Source organism: Balearica regulorum, chromosome 3 (assembly GCF_011004875.1).
Source record: "Balearica regulorum gibbericeps isolate bBalReg1 chromosome 3, bBalReg1.pri, whole genome shotgun sequence".
Taxonomy (NCBI): Eukaryota; Metazoa; Chordata; class Aves; order Gruiformes; family Gruidae; genus Balearica; species Balearica regulorum.
In genome coordinates this window covers 69,350,704-69,366,073 of record NC_046186.1, presented here as the reverse complement: position 1 = coordinate 69,366,073, position 15,370 = coordinate 69,350,704, and the positions used below count along the sequence as shown (strand labels likewise).

General features: G+C 42.8%; 1 protein-coding gene across 2 annotated transcripts in view; it reads left to right on the top strand.

The window, feature by feature from the left end:
* The window catches only part of TIAM2 (TIAM Rac1 associated GEF 2), a 140,198-nt gene that overhangs the window by 46,223 nt on the left and 78,605 nt on the right, over positions 1 to 15,370 (top strand). For both annotated transcript variants that reach the window (XM_075748360.1, XM_075748359.1), the window contains exons 2-4: positions 2,767 to 2,876; positions 3,968 to 5,170; positions 10,990 to 11,425. In XM_075748360.1, coding sequence (XP_075604475.1) covers positions 3,974 to 5,170; positions 10,990 to 11,425 — 1,633 coding nt within the window. In that variant the 5' untranslated portion in view covers positions 2,767 to 2,876; positions 3,968 to 3,973. The remainder of the gene's footprint in view (positions 1 to 2,766; positions 2,877 to 3,967; positions 5,171 to 10,989; positions 11,426 to 15,370) is intronic.

The following is a 15,370-nucleotide window of genomic DNA, read 5'->3' as shown; positions in this document are numbered from 1 at the left end:
CTCACTTTAAGATTAAGCAAGACATTTCCCCTCTAGCATTTATAGAGCAGTCTAGCTGTGGTGGTATTAATGAGGGAATATAGGTGGCAGGCGCTTCCCCGGAATGGCTCCAGAGCTTGTGTGTTTGTTTTTCGGAGCCAAAAAAGTCTAGGAGAACTTTATGAGAAGAAGCCCCAAGGTGGGGAAATACGTTTTTAGCTCTGGGGTTATGATTTGTGTTAATTATTGGGTGTGGTGGGGATGGTGGGGTTCCCGGATTAGTATGTTTGCATAGCTGTGTTTTCTGAATGTGTCAAGGGGAACCAGGGTGAAGATTAAAAACTTCTTTTTTAGGGAATGTGGGTATAATTGAAAGCAAATAGACTCTTAATAGTCATCTTCAGGCGCAGTGAGCTGCTTTCTAAATATACTGATGATAACTGCAGAAAATATTCATAGAAACTGGTTTTACTCACAAGAAGTATTCATCCCTCTGCATAGGAAGAGAGAAAAGCACGTTGTCTTCTGCAGTGGTAGGTTGCTGTGAGAAATATAGGAGAAGCTGAACTCTGTTCCCTGCAGTGTAATTTGCAGTGCTTCTGTAGTTCAAATAGCGTAAAATGTGTGAGTGTTTGGAGTCGGCGCAGCCAGAGCTTGTCCACGACTGTCCCCCTGCCCCGGTGTCACGCTGCCTTTGGGCACAAGCTGACTTGCTCTGCTCTCCCCCCCCTCCCCATTGTAACTAGCAGAAAGAAAATCGCTCCACACAAGTGTGAGGCAAGAGAAAGGCATCACAGCTGATTTTTCAGGGTGATGATCTTTGTGCAGCCTCGCAGATGCCCCGATTGGTTATCGCAGCGTGTGCGAATGTTTAGCCTACCGTAGCTTTCTGGACGGCCAGGATGCTGAGACAAAATCCCTCGGGGCTATTTCTATGGGATTTATTGACTGCTCTGTTGTGCTGCTGACTGATTCCCGCACAGACTGAGATGCTGTTTTGTAGACATTGTACCCCGAGATGAATTTATTCGTTCACCCATTATGTGACCTGTGTATTGGATCAGATGCGTACAATGGACTCTGGTAGCAGGAGCTCGAGCCTTGACGAATTGAATGTCTATCTTCTGAGGTTCATGACAGCAGCTTGCTCGCTACCCACTCTGTTAAAAGGATTACCTAACCATTGCACAATCACTATGGAGACCAGATGGTCTTTTTGCCTGTTTCTTTAGACAAATTGGGTTCAGTGTTCCCTTATGAATAGATATAAACCCTTCAAAGCCCCCTTGTTGAACGTAGTTTCTGCTCCCAGATGAAGAATTCTGAATGTAAACTCATTGCTTGTTTGTGGTCTGCGCCTCCTGGATCAAGGAAGGCAGTTTTGCTGGCGGTTCGCAATTTGTTCAGCAGCTTAGAGCATAGGAAGCTTGTGTGTTGTCTTCTGTTTACCTTGAATCAGAAGTCTTTTGTTCAATCCATGTTACATATGACGTTTTTAAAACTGTTGACACAAATGGGTGCATTTAGCAGCACAGGCAAATCAAACCTGCAAGGCAAGGGTGTCCTAAATAGCAACCTTCCAAATTGTTAGAGAGAATACAGAAATTAAACAGATTTGGGGTTTGGGGGTTTTTTTTGAGGGTGAGATGAAATTTCTGCAGCTTATCTGTTTTATCAAATAGCTTTGTGATAACAGCCATGAGTTTGTGTTTATAGGCCTGTAGCGTCTCTAGCATGATCCAAAAGGATATATCTCTAAGTATTTATTTGCTAACTTTTTTCTAGGCTTGCTGTTGAGACCATTTTTAGTTCTAATTTGCAACCTTTACCTTTGGTTTTGGTAAGGTTAGCAAAATACCTAGGTTACCAGTGAATTCCTTTAAATATCTTCAAGGTTCTTACACAGTAAAATGAGTCAAAAAAAGCAAAACTCTGTGTGTTCAGATCAGGTAGTTATCCAGCTGAAAATCATGAACAGTAGCCACTGAATTTATGTGGAAAATATTTTTTTGGTGGTAGTGTATTAAGAATGATTTCTAGTTAAAACATTTCTTGTAAAACTGAGCCTAAGATCTGGTACAGCTTCTTCTATTGAGTGTTTCAATCCCTAAACTGCTGGTGTATTTTGTGAGATTCAGCTTCTGTCCTTTTGTTTTGAGTTGCAGCCTTTGCGTGCCAAGTGAAGAGCTGCACATTCAGATGATCAGAAAGAACTTGAGTCTTGTTACCTTTGGGTGTGTGCAGTGCTTGGTGCTGCTGTTTTCTTGGTTTACTGGCAGATTAACTTAAAATCAGAAAAAATAAACGGAAGAGGAAGGTTGCTGGGTAGTTGGTGGAGTGAATTGCGTGGTGGCCTTTCACTGCAAGGGTCACAGTTGGAATCCAGGCATGGGGAAGGATAAACAGATGCTGTGGGACATCACTCTGATCGGTTTGGTCCAAATTGTAATGGATCACTGCACAATCCTGCCATGTGTAATTGGTCTTCCAAAAATCAAACTGGAGTGGGCTCAAAGTTTGTCCAAACTTGTCAATGTGAGGGGAGAAGGACAGAATTAGAAACTACACTACTTACCCAAAAAGTGACTGTATTAATTCAATGTCCATTGTTAAAGTATGTTTATAAAAAAGTATGTCTAAAGTCCAGGAATCCCCGTAACCAGACCTCTCTTCTCCATTTGTAACTTCTGTCTAATTTTTTTTTGTATTCATTTTGCTTACAGCTGGAGTACAGTGTAAATTCTATTTGACTGAGAGCCCTTTTTGTCTTTTTGCTTTTTTTCCCAGGAAGGCTGCGTGCAACTCCATCCTGGTTTAGGCAAGTGTAGCAGCTGGCCACGAAGACAATGCAGAGCATGTTAACTGCTAACTGTACCCGTGTTTGAGTGATCCTACAGGTATGCTCTTTGTTTTATACTATGCTTGTCATCTAAAAGTGCTGAGAGCTAGACGTAGAGATGTTAAAATATATACAAAGTCTAGAAGATAAGATTCTGTTTTCACAGTGGCTTATTTTGACAAAATTTTAATGAGGCTACAACGTACTCTCCTAAGAGTGATAGTCTGAGATCCAACATGCAAAGAAGCACAATGCCGATGGAAAAAGTGCTTTGATGTTGTTTCTGTAAATTACAAACAGTGGAGATTCACTCCAAGTAACAAAAAGAACAGGTCTATCTTTTTTACTTTGGGGTACACTTTATGTAGATCTAAAATCTTCAGTCATCTCACTGGGGCAATTTGACAGCTCTAGTGTGTGCTGTTCCCTGTGAATTCAGTAAAAAGCTGAAGAGCATTTTACTAAGTGAACTATCTAACTGCACCATGCTGAATGAACATAATGCAGTTCTGTGCTGTAATGGAAGATGAGGCTGTTCACTAACCAAGTTATTTTTCATGTGCTTTTTTTTTGGTGTGGGTTTGTTTTCTGTTTTTTTTTTTTTTTTCTCCTTTCTCCTGGATTGACTCCATTTAAACACAAAGTTGGGGTTTGCTGAACAGTTTATGGAGGCAACACTTGGTTCCACCGAAACCAGTCAAGCTGGAACTGCAGTGGGCTTGTCTCCTGGCAGAAGGGATTTCTCTGAAAGTACAGTTCACTTTACATCTAACTTATGATTATCTTACTGTCTCCCTTTCATTATACCATTGTTCTTGGGAGCCAGAGATTTTGTAAGTTATAAGAAAAGGATGTTGCCAAGGGTGTGGGTGGAGAAAGGTGTTGACATGATTTCAATGGAGCTAGATTCCAGCTTAATAACAGAGGGGTAACGAACCATACAGAGAAAAGGCTTTCCTAGCCTGCCCCTAAAATAGGTTCAGTTATGAATTTAATGTTGTAAATGGCTATTTAATGGCTTTTTTTGAAACAATTGTTTCATATCATTTTTTTAAAAAGGCACTTTCCTGTGTTAGAGGGTAAAAACGGTCTGTTGCTTTTTGCTCTGTCTTCTAGCCATTGTTTCTAATGAAACTCTTCTTAATTTAGTGGAAAATGGGGAATTCAGAAAGCCAGTACAGTCTTCAGGGATCAAAAAATCATGCTGCTGCTGCAGCTGGTGCCAAGCAGAAGCCTTGCTCTCTGAAAATTCGCAGCATTCATGCTAAAGATGAGAAGTCTTGCTCTATGCTTGGATGGGGACATACCAGTAGCGGCTCAAACTACAAATCGAGGTCCCTCGCCAGAAGCTGCCTTTCACACTTCAAGAGTAGTCAGCCTTATTCATCTAGACTTGGTGACACTGTGGTGAAGGTCTCTAAAAGCAATGCCCATGCCAAACACAGGACAAACGCCTCAGGGGACTACTGCCAAGGAAATAACATGGTGTTTTTGCCCGAGAACGGTTTCCACTATATTGGCCTTCAAGCTGGAAGTAATCACGCTGCCTCTCGAGAATGCAATGGACACATTTTAAATTGCTACGGAAAGAATGAGAGTCTTGCATCAACCTCCCCATCACAGGACAGGAGGAGTCCGAAAGTTCTCATTAAAACACTGGGGAAGCTGGACGGTTGCTTGAGGGTCGAGTTCCACAACAGCAGCAACAGCAAGGTGCCGACTGAGGAGTCCAGTGGACCGGTCCAGTTGCTGAGGTATTCGCCTGCCTTGGAATCTAAGCCGAATAACCTACTCGACGTCAGGAGGAACTCCAGCGCAGACTGTTCTTCAAGCCATCGTCTGTCACCTACTGATTCAAGGCTTCGATCTAGTAAAGGAAGCTCCCTCAGCTCCGAGTCTTCATGGTATGACTCTCTCTGGGGAAATGCTGGGGATATCAATGAGTTGGATGGTCCGTATTTGACCAGGAGCACTCCAGATACAAGCATTCATGCCAGTTTCCCAGCAAGTGACAACAAGAAGTCCTTCAACCAAAGTTCATCTCTTTCCTCGCTCCGAGATCTCTATAAGGATACAAATTTGGAAAGCACCCCTCCACCTAGGATCAGGCTGTCTGATGAGTATATTGACGCTCATGGTAGCCTAAGCAACCGTGTCTCATTTGCCTCAGACATTGATGTTCCCTCCAGGGTAGAGCAGGGAAGTCCTGCACATTACTCTTCCTACACACTCCCATGCAGAAAGTCCAAGCCCCTCAGTGAGGATGCATCCAAGAAGGATACATTAAAAAGCCGAATGCGACGCATCAGTGACTGGACGGGAAGTCTCTCGAGGAAGAAAAGGAAGCTGCAGGTTTGTACAAACCCCAGCCTAAGTGCCTGAAAGTTGGTTTGTAGATTCCTCTTATAAATGTAGCGATTGCATCATGTTTGTCTTTCTCACAGGATAATTACTTGCTAATCTCGTTTGGTAATTTGTGGAATTCTGAGAAGTATTGCATCCCTGGAGCTGTCTGAAATGTCAACAGCAAAAAAAAAAAAAAGATATAAGTTTGTGTGTGCAAATTTTCCCTTCCTATTTCTTCAGCTTCTTAGCTAACTCCAATCTCTGCAGCCTAATCTCTCAGTGAATTAACTTTTGAAATCATTGCATTACTTAGAAAGTAACTTGGAGCTTTTAAGCCTTCTCTTTATTTCAACTATGAAAATATAATCTAGATATAGGTATGCTATGAATCAGCATACATTATCTAAAGAGGGCAGAAGGAGCAGTAGAAGAAAGATGTTAAAATATCTTTGCAGGTATTCCCTATTGTATTACTGGCTTCATCACTCAGTGTGGTTTCACTCTTGGGCCATCTCTAGCAAGGTGAGCAACTGTAAAGTGTCGACCTGCACTGCTGGTTGTGCCTCCACCTCCAATGAAGGCATTACATGGAGCACCCTCCTCCTTCCTGCACGTCAGCTTAGTTCACCAGATGGAAAAGCTTGAGTTGCCATCTGGCTCGCCGGGAGATGGTGGTGTGAAGAAGGAGATGGGAGGAGGGCAAGAGGGGGGGAAAGGATGTTTCTTTAGAAGAGTTTAGGCTAATCCCATTAATAGGAATATAGGATGCCTGTGGTCAGGAATGAAATTCTCATCTCTAGCTGCAGGCCCCAGAATCAGCTCTTTAAACGCCAGATTGTGCCTGGACTTCTGCGCGTGAGTTTGCAAACTGAGGTGGAGGGCAGAGACTGGTTTTGGTTTGGAGTTTGTGGTTTTCTTTTTTTTTTTTTTTTTTTTTTTTAAAATCTTGCCTAGTGTTTCTCATAGAGGAACTGTCACTGTGCTTCTCTAAATGAGGCATCTGCTCCCTTTCAGCAACACTGGGGTGCTGGTCACTTCAGAAGTGACCCCATAACACACACTTTCTGTGGCATGTAGAGCAAACGCTGTCTCTCGTGTTGGAAATTCAGACAGGTATCATGCTTAATAGGCATCTGTCATTGCAATGTAGAACTCTGACGGACCCTTAGGTTCCGAAGTGAGGTCAGCATAAGCTTTGCCAGCATAAATCCTAGGTAAGGGCTACAAAATGGAAAAAATGAAAATGAAAGCTGTTTCTTTCAATCACTTCTTTTGTGAGTTGGTGCTCATGTATTTTATCAGATGCTGTCTTTTCACCCTCTTACTCAGCTGTGAAAGAGAAGGCAGAAAAACCGGAATCAGTGAAGAGCCTCAGCACCTTGTGTCTTCACTGGTTTCAACATCCCTAGCTGTTCTGGATTTTACAGCCAGGCTTTACATAAAATCTCCGCATCCCAGACCTTTGCCATGTATTACTTAGTTATGACATTTTCAGAATGGTATTTGTGGTGTACGATTCATAGCTGTTTTGAATTCAGTGCGCAGCAAACTGACTTCAGACACAGCAAGAAAATTTAGCTGGCAAGATTGCATCAAGCTTGAATCTGATTCTGGTAGAAGGAAATTGGCCCGAGCTCCAAAAATGGTGATTTCTTAGAAAAAGACATAGGAAATAGTTAGTCATTGATTTTTATCAGACAGGATACTCCCAGCGACAGGAATGATAAGAAAGGTAGCGAATGCTTTATGATTTTGCCCTCCTCGTGAGGCTTGGTCAGCTCCTTTCCACCTGGCACGCTTTGAGTAACCTGCTGTCTCTTCTGGGGGTTGCCGTGTTGTAGTTTGGTAACAATTATACTCTCACTGGGTCCTGCAGCTTAAAAATGCAGAAAATACCGTGTGTGGTTATATCTGTCAGATGGTTAGTCCTCGTTTGTAGGACTCTTCATCACGGCAACTGTAGCCCCCGTGCTTTGCTCTGAACAATGTGTCCCTTCCGCAGTACATTGCTAATAACTGATTGTGAGTCACTTGGGCTGAACGTAGGGGAAAGCTGGAATATTTCCAGCCTAAGGGCTGGTGCTGGCTGGGTGGATAGGTCCCTCCGGCTGCCCCAGTGGAAACAAGTCAGCCAAGCCTCCTGCTTCATGGGGCGCAGGACCAGGAGGCACAGTCTTGGGGTCTTGAGGCCAGTCCCCTGCCACTAGAAAGGCAGTGGGGTTTAATCCCCTTCGTGAGAAAATTGCAGCTTAAAATCAGGTGGGCTTTCCCCAGCTTGAAGGCTGTTTCCAAACCCTCTTACTCTGACACTTGCTAATTTGCAGAGTAAATGTAGTCCCGGCCAGTTTGTTCTGATGCCAGTACTGTCCATTACGTTAGTTATCCTTCCCTATTATTCAATCTGTTACGATTTATTCAAAGGGTATCTTTTCTTGGCCCACATTTATGGGGCTATGCAGACTCTCTTTGGTCTCCTGTCTTAATATAGGAAGTCTATTTCCTTTTCATTTTGGCACCTTTCCTCTGCACCTGTTTTAAATCATCTGTAAACAGATTTGGATATAGGATATTCCAGAGGAGCCCTCAGCTGTGCCCTGTCCAGTGACTTGGATGTTTCCTGATGTCTTACTTGATCCGATATATCCTGGAATTGCGTTGCCTTTCTAATAATGATCTCATGTCAAGACTTGCAGTCATTCTGTGCTGTGACCCAGCTTTCGTTGCTCAAGGGTGTCCTAATGCATTCCCTCAATGCATCACTGGCACTCTCCTGCATGGCATGTCCTCATTTAGTTAAATCCTTGCTGAAATGGCATTGGGGAGATGCTCTATCACAATACACTGTGTGTGAGCAGCAAGATATATGTGATGCACGGGAGACCTGTGGACAGAATTCAGGCAGACCTGTTGCACAGTCAGCCACTGCTAAGGGTGGTGGTGTGGTGGTGTAAACTCAGTATGCAACTGTATAACATGGAGAGAATGAGCAAACACTGTGTAAAACGAAAATCCAGCCACCAGAAACAACTGTTGCAGATAGGTTCTGCAATGAAGTAAATAGACTCTTATGGGAATAATTTCTGAAATTTCCTGAGTTTATAATCCTGAAGAGAGGTGTAAAGAGAATTTAAAAGAAAAGTGCATTGAGACAACTTCTTTATTTGGATTGAAAACTGGTGTTAGGTTCCACTTTCAGCTTGGGTCCTAATGAATTTAGCAGGCTGCGTTGTTTCCTGCGCTGTTCTTTACAGCTAATTATTACATGCGTCTCTTTGTCTAATTGGTATCTTAGCCACTTTATCTTTTGTATTATCTGTAACTATTCTGAGGTATATCTTAGACATGGAGAGATCTACTTGAATGCAGCTGAGCAGAAACAGTGGTAGTTTTCTATCATCACTAGATGCAGCAGAGGGAAAATGAGCAGAAAGTTGCCTGGCAGGGAAACCACCAGCAGCAGCTGTTTGGGTCAGAACTTTTCACTGGTGACCAGATACTACTACAGTGACAGCCTCTTGGGGGACCAGCAGAGACTGCGTGACTCTGCCAATTCTGTTGTTTAAAAAAAAAAACCAAACAAGTGATGTTATCATGGCGAAGTGTTGATATTTATTTTGGATGCTGTGTCCATTTACTTCTATTTCCTCATTTCTACCCTTTCTGTGTTCATGGAAAAAACATAGGATGTGGTTAGTGGCTCTACATGAACAGGTTGTATCCTGCTCTTTTCATTAATGCTTGTTGTTCCAGTAGTGGCCCTTCACAGCAGACACTTTCTTATGTATGTGTCTCTTGTTTTTCTTATTAGTGCGTTGGGGCTGAAAAAAATACGTATTCTTAATAAACTGTATGTTAATGTTTTCCAGAGGCCATTGGCAGCTCCTTGAGAATAGTCAAACAATTAACATAGAGGATTTTGGCTCATGTCTAGGGTGACAGTAATTAAAAAGAGGGTGGAGAAAGCTTCCAGTTTCCCACCGAACTGCAGATGGCCAGAGCAGTTGTATGATCCACATCATAGAGTCACTTTATGGGCATAAACGCGTTACCTGCGTGATATTTTTTCCACCCCTCCTTTCTCTCCCTTTACCATATAAAAAGCAAAACTGTTGATATTTAGAGAGTTATTCTCGGAGAATGCCAATTAACACTCTGCAATAAGATTTGAGGACAGTGCTCCATTACCAGGAGAATTGGATCCTTGTTGCCAGACACAGTGATCTGAAAAGCCAGACTTGAACTTCCACGTACTGTAAGGGAACATGGGTTTCAGCTGAAGCTGGCTTTTGTGAGGCTACGAGCGGCAGTGTCCTGCTGCTTCAGAAGTGGCTTGTCTGGCGACGCTCGGGAGGGCGTGCAATCCCACTGTTGCTCTTGGCTGCGCGCTGGAGGTCCTGATGCTATCAAAACACGGCACAGCTTTTCCGCTGCAGTTTTGAAGAGCATCAAGTAAGAAGCGAAGGAACAAAAAAGTAGTTGCTTTCAAAGCTGCTGGCGAGAGCAGCTCACAGGAGACCAAGGTTTATTTACTTTATTCATGTACAGAAGTCTGTGAGCAAATAAATGATTTTAGAGAGGCAGTCTAAACTTGAAAGTATAATAGTTTTATTATTACTGAGGGTAATACCTTCACTTCTTGAATTGTTTATAGCCATGTCTTTTTTTTCTCTTCCCTCACACTTTTACTGCACAAGGCAGCATGTTTTTTGTGTTGTATGTTCTTAAATCTTGGTTGCTTTAAAATAGCATCAGCAACACTTGATTTGGGAAGACGGTAAATGGCTTCTTACGATGGATGGTGTGGTTCTCAACTGTGAAGTTAGTCCAAGGAGCCCTGTCTTGGGTAGTATGAAAAACCCTGGCCAGCACTGGAGCCTGGGAGAGTTGGAAGCAGTAATCTGGGAAAGTCTTAAGAAAGAAAAGGCCCAATCTGCCAGCAAGGTCCCACGTTCACAAGCAGTGGGAAGAAATGGGCCTATTTTAGCATCCATATCACAAGGCAAAGTTCAAGTCCTACCATCAAGCCTGAGTATTTCAAATAAAATTGGCCAGTCATCTCAATACAAGGGATGAAGTTGCACAATGCAATTAGGAAAAAGGCCTGTTGGTGCTTGATGAGATAGTCAAGCTCCCACGGGGTTTCCAACAAGTCAGAAAATAGACACCTCTGCAGTCTGGAGACTGGATTCGTGCCAGTCAGCAAGTGCATCTTTCTTTTTTAAAATCACATCTTCTGTTAGATTAGATTTTTGTCAACTGGTCGATACTAACAAGCTTAAAATATTCTCAACTTTTGACCTTTTTTGTCTTGATTAAGCACAGTTTATATGACAAATAGAAAGTGGGGGTAAAATCAGCCTAGCTGTGCTGATGCTAAATGTAGCTGCCTTGCACAAATGGAGTGTCACCGAAGTATTGAAACCCCTGTAATAATAAAGAAACTTGTGATGCTCTTCCCGCTTGTACTCAAGCAGGCATGTAAGTGGTGGTGCTGGGTTTCAGCTGGAGGATGTGGTTGTCTCCTGGAGTCCCTCAGGTTTCAGCCAGTAGAAGCTCCAGTCATTACTAGTGAATATGGAGATTGCTCGCAGGTGTCTGAGTTGCCAAAGCTCGCAGACATAGTGGTTAGTGTTTAATGGGGTTCTGCTGAGAAAGCCATGAGTGGTGACACCGATGGTGTCGGTGGCTGCTGAGGTAAAGCCTGTGATGTAATGGTGACAAGAGCGGCCCTTGATGAAGGAGCTGATTGTGGCTAAGCGTTAAACAAATTTAAATGCCAAATGAGGTGTGTCTTTTCATCGTAGGCAATTTCCTTTTTTGCACAGGAGCCAAAGTGTAAAGATGGGAGCGAATACTTTGACAGCAGAATGGACAACTTCACGACGGACACGCTGGCACCGTCACAGCTCTCCACTTTGCTGTGGTCACCTGGCTCCAGCCACGTCCTGTCCCAGAGAAGTGAGTCCACCAACGCTGTCAGCAGCGATGCCCTGAGGCAGAACATTTATGAAAACTTCATGCGAGAGCTGGAGATGAGCAGGACGAACCTGGAGAACACCGAGACCTCGTCAGAAATGGATGACTCCAGTGGCGAGTCCCTCAGCTCCTTGGAGCAGCTGGATTTGTTGTATGAGAAAGAGCAAGGAGTGGTGCGCAAGGCAGGGTGGCTGTTCTTCAAACCCCTGGTGACCCTGCAGAAGGAGAAGAAGCTGGAGCTGGTCACACGGCGAAAGTGGAAGCAGTACTGGGTCACGCTCAAAGGTAAATCACTGCATTGCTCCTTCGGCTTGGCAGCAGCAGTTGTTTCCATTGAGTCTCAGCATTGAGTCTCTTTTCATGCATGCTGGTTTCTCTAAGTAGGTTCAGGGGATCAGAAATTCATAGAATCATAGAATAGTTTGGGTTGGAAGGGACCTTAAAGATCATCTAGTTCCAACCCCCCTGCCATGGGCAGGGACACCGTACACTAGACCACGTTGCCCAAAGCCCCATCCAGCCTGGCCTTGAACACTTCATGCCTAACTTTACACAGTTTACCCACACACTTAAAGTGGAGAATGTGCCCACTAAATCCGAGGTGGTGCTCAGGTGTTTGGTATTGCATATGCAGCCTTGCATTTCATACCGTAGCAGGAATTGTTTTGTCTGACTTCCCAGTTTCTGTACTCACAGAGTTGGGGGTTTAGAAGATGCTTTAGGGTGTTTGGAGGTCAAAGACCAAATTGAACCAAAACTGAGAAAAATACGGAAGTTACACCTCCATAGCAGAGGAATTCAAAATTTAAGGATCAGGAGAAGTCCCCAGTGCCCGATTTCCTGTCACAGACACGCAGTTCCTTGGTCTCTGCTCTGAAGTTTACTTAAAGTTGGGGTAAGTTAATGTAAAAATATTCAGTTAATTTCTAGTGCTTCAGGTGGCAACATAACAAAGAGGTGAACTCCTCGTGCTAGAGCATTTACACAAAAAAGTGGGGGATTCAGGGCATAGGAGGCCAAAGCAGCAGCAGAAGCAGCCCTGCAGTGCCCGAGGCTTAGCTGCCATGGACCGCTCCCGCGGCTCGCTAGTTTCCCTCCTTTCCTTGGATGGTCTTTCACCTCGTCCGCTCCCCACAGTACCAACCCCTTCTGGCTTTCGGCATGCCCACCTTCCCATCTCCCCCAGCTGCTCCTGCTGTGAAAGAGCCCCATGGGAAGGCAATCCACTCACAAGGGGATGCTGCTGGTGGGGTGCAGGGTGATTGCTGTGCTCAGCGCTCGCGCTGCATGTTGATGGCTCAGAGTAATAGAGCAGGTAGGTGTGCCGCAGGGAGTCTGCGGGTGTCAGGAAGTGTGAGAAGGAAAATAACATCTATTGTGGGGAGGAAAGGGAATGTAATGGGTGAGTTCATAGGGGTTTTTTGTTTGGTTTTTTTTAAATTGTATCCAAAAGATTTGCCTTTTAGTAAATATAATGCTAAGTTAATGAGTAAGGAAATGATCAAACTTAATAATTTCCTAGCATATCTGGGACTGGAGGAGAGAAAATAACAACTTTCCCACATGTTGCCCTTTTCAAAATTCTGCATGGGTGTAGACCTGAAGAAAAAGGAACAGCGAACACCAAGTGCTGGGAATGTTGTCCTTGATAGTGATGATTTAAAAGAAGCAAACTCACAAGAATGTAGCAATTCTGCCTAATAATTCAGAGACCTGTTATCAAGGAGTCAAAATGTAGGCAGTCTTAACAGTTTAAATCACTTATCCTGATCATCAGATAACATGATTCATGCTTGCAAGCAGTGTATACAAAGGGAAAAACAATATCAGAATGCCACCCTCTTATTTTATGTGTTTGCGTTATGGAGTACGAATATGAGTTTGATCTGCCTCTTCTAAAATTCAAGTAGTTTCTAATCAACCCTATCAAAACTCTAACCTGAAGTACATTATATAGTAGTACTTCATGCATTTCTGGGATAATGAAGCTCTGGGAAAGCATTTAGGTGCTTCGTGTTCGGTTCTGTGCTATAAAATTGGTTTATTGCTGACTTTGAACAAGTCAACTCTCTTCTTGCTACCTGAATTTCCCCAGCTATTAAAAAGGAATAACAAAATTCTTTGTAAAAGGCTTTTTTAACTTCTGACATTATAGGAAGTATTAGAAACACTTCTTACTCTGGATGGGTGATATGGCTGCATTCATGGTGCAGAATCTCTTCCGCTTTGTTAGCTGTTTTAAATATACATTCCTCATTTCCTTGATCTCGTACCTTTATTGTGCTGTGGAGACTTTTGAAGCCAAAATAAACTTGCCTGTCTGGATATCAAGGCGTAGTTCTGTTTTCACAATATGCTATATCAAGATCAAGGCACTTGCTTTGGTTCTCCTTATACAGGATTTTGAATAAATCTGTATTTAATTTGTTCGTGAAGTTTAAATAGCCAAGATATTTTAAAATATGACTTAAAATAGCCACATATGCAAATGGAGAACAGCATGTTTCTTTGCACTCTGTTGAGATGTGTTTAATTATAAATATGCAGAAGGCTTATAACCATCTGGTTACCTGCCAGACTTCAAAGTATGTATGTCCTGAGGCCTCTGCTCTACTTTCAGGGCCACCAAGACCTGAGCTTGAACAGTAACCCTTTAACAAGAGAAACTCACTTTTCCATCTGTCCTGTCTAATTATTTTATTTTAACGAAGGAAATTGTTTTCCCATTGCCCTCCCCCTCCAGTTGAAATTCTGATTAAAATGCTTGGACGATAATCAGTCCCAGTGGATCTGTCAGAGTTTATGAAACTAGCCGCTTCCAGGGATCACTTGGCTTGACCTGAAGATATACCTGGGGTGCCATACATCTAAACACACACGCCTGCCCTTCAAAATATTTTATTTATGGACCTCTAAGCTGTCAGGATAAAAAACCAATGTATTTTTAGCTATCTTTTTGATAAAGCATAGGGGAAATATGGGAGTTTAAAATGGAACTTAATTCGCACTTTCCTAAAATGCAGAAGTGGAAGTGGTTGTACAGTCCTACTGCTGAACACAAGAAAGGACTTGGTTTTGTTGGTTTAGTATGCCCTGACATGCAGAGCATAACAAACCATATTCTTCTTTTCCAACTGAAAGCTGAGAGAGCTCCAAGGGTTTCTGTGTCATAAAGAAAATCAAGTGAGGGCTGCTAAGGGGAAAGGATAGGACCAACTCTGTAGGGTTTGCTCTTACTCTAAATATTCTGCCAGAGACTCTGGACAGTAATAAGAAAAGGTGCACTAAAGTAGTATATAGGCATTTCTATTTATTGGATTCCTTCCTTTGGAAACTTTTCAGTCATCAGATGACTTGGTCAGTAACCTCTGATAAATATTTCCCTTTTTCGTCTAAGTGTTGTACATTCACTGGCACTGGAGAATGTGATGAAATCCATCTGATAGATCTCACTTTTCATACACTTTAGATTTGGGCTGTATGAGGATCAGTGTATTCCACCATTTTTCACAGCAAATGTGCCCTGTAGACCCTAATAGGCCCATCTTTCCCCTTTACCAGACAGAAGAATCAAAAAAAACCTTGGTTTTGGTTCTGATTTCCCATTTGACCTTTGAGGAAGCTCACCTCAAATTTACATGACTTTGGATGATGTGTCTGGGATTTTTAATACAGAGTTAAGTGTAAATGTTAGAGAAGTGCTAAAATAAGTTTGAACTCTGTTTTTACCTAACTACTGTAAAAGCATCCACAAAAGAAGCATAGTTAGTTTGAAGGTTTTGCAACATCCCCTTTATACATACTTCCTAGGCATATTTGCATGTGCATATGTACACAGAGTGTATCACACAGAGAAACACTGACAGCCTGAAAATCAGCAAGTCAACCCAAAACTTCAGTTTTGGTGCTGTCCTGTGTTGTGGTGCCTCTTTGATTTGAAGGAAAAACAAGAAAAAATGGACTATAGAGATAACAATGCTGTAGCCCTAGCAAACTTAATCCTTATATTGGCTGAGTTTCAAGTCCTCTACTGAATATGTATAGGGGTTACAGCAGTAATATATTCAGGGATTACTGCGCCCTAAGGGACCACTGTGATCATTTAGCCTGACTCACTATGTAATACAGCCGTAGGTCTTCTCTAAATTAATTCCTGAATAAATTTGAGCATATCTTTTTGAGAAGACTCGCCTTGCTGCAGAATCCACCACCAGCCTCAGATTTTTCTAA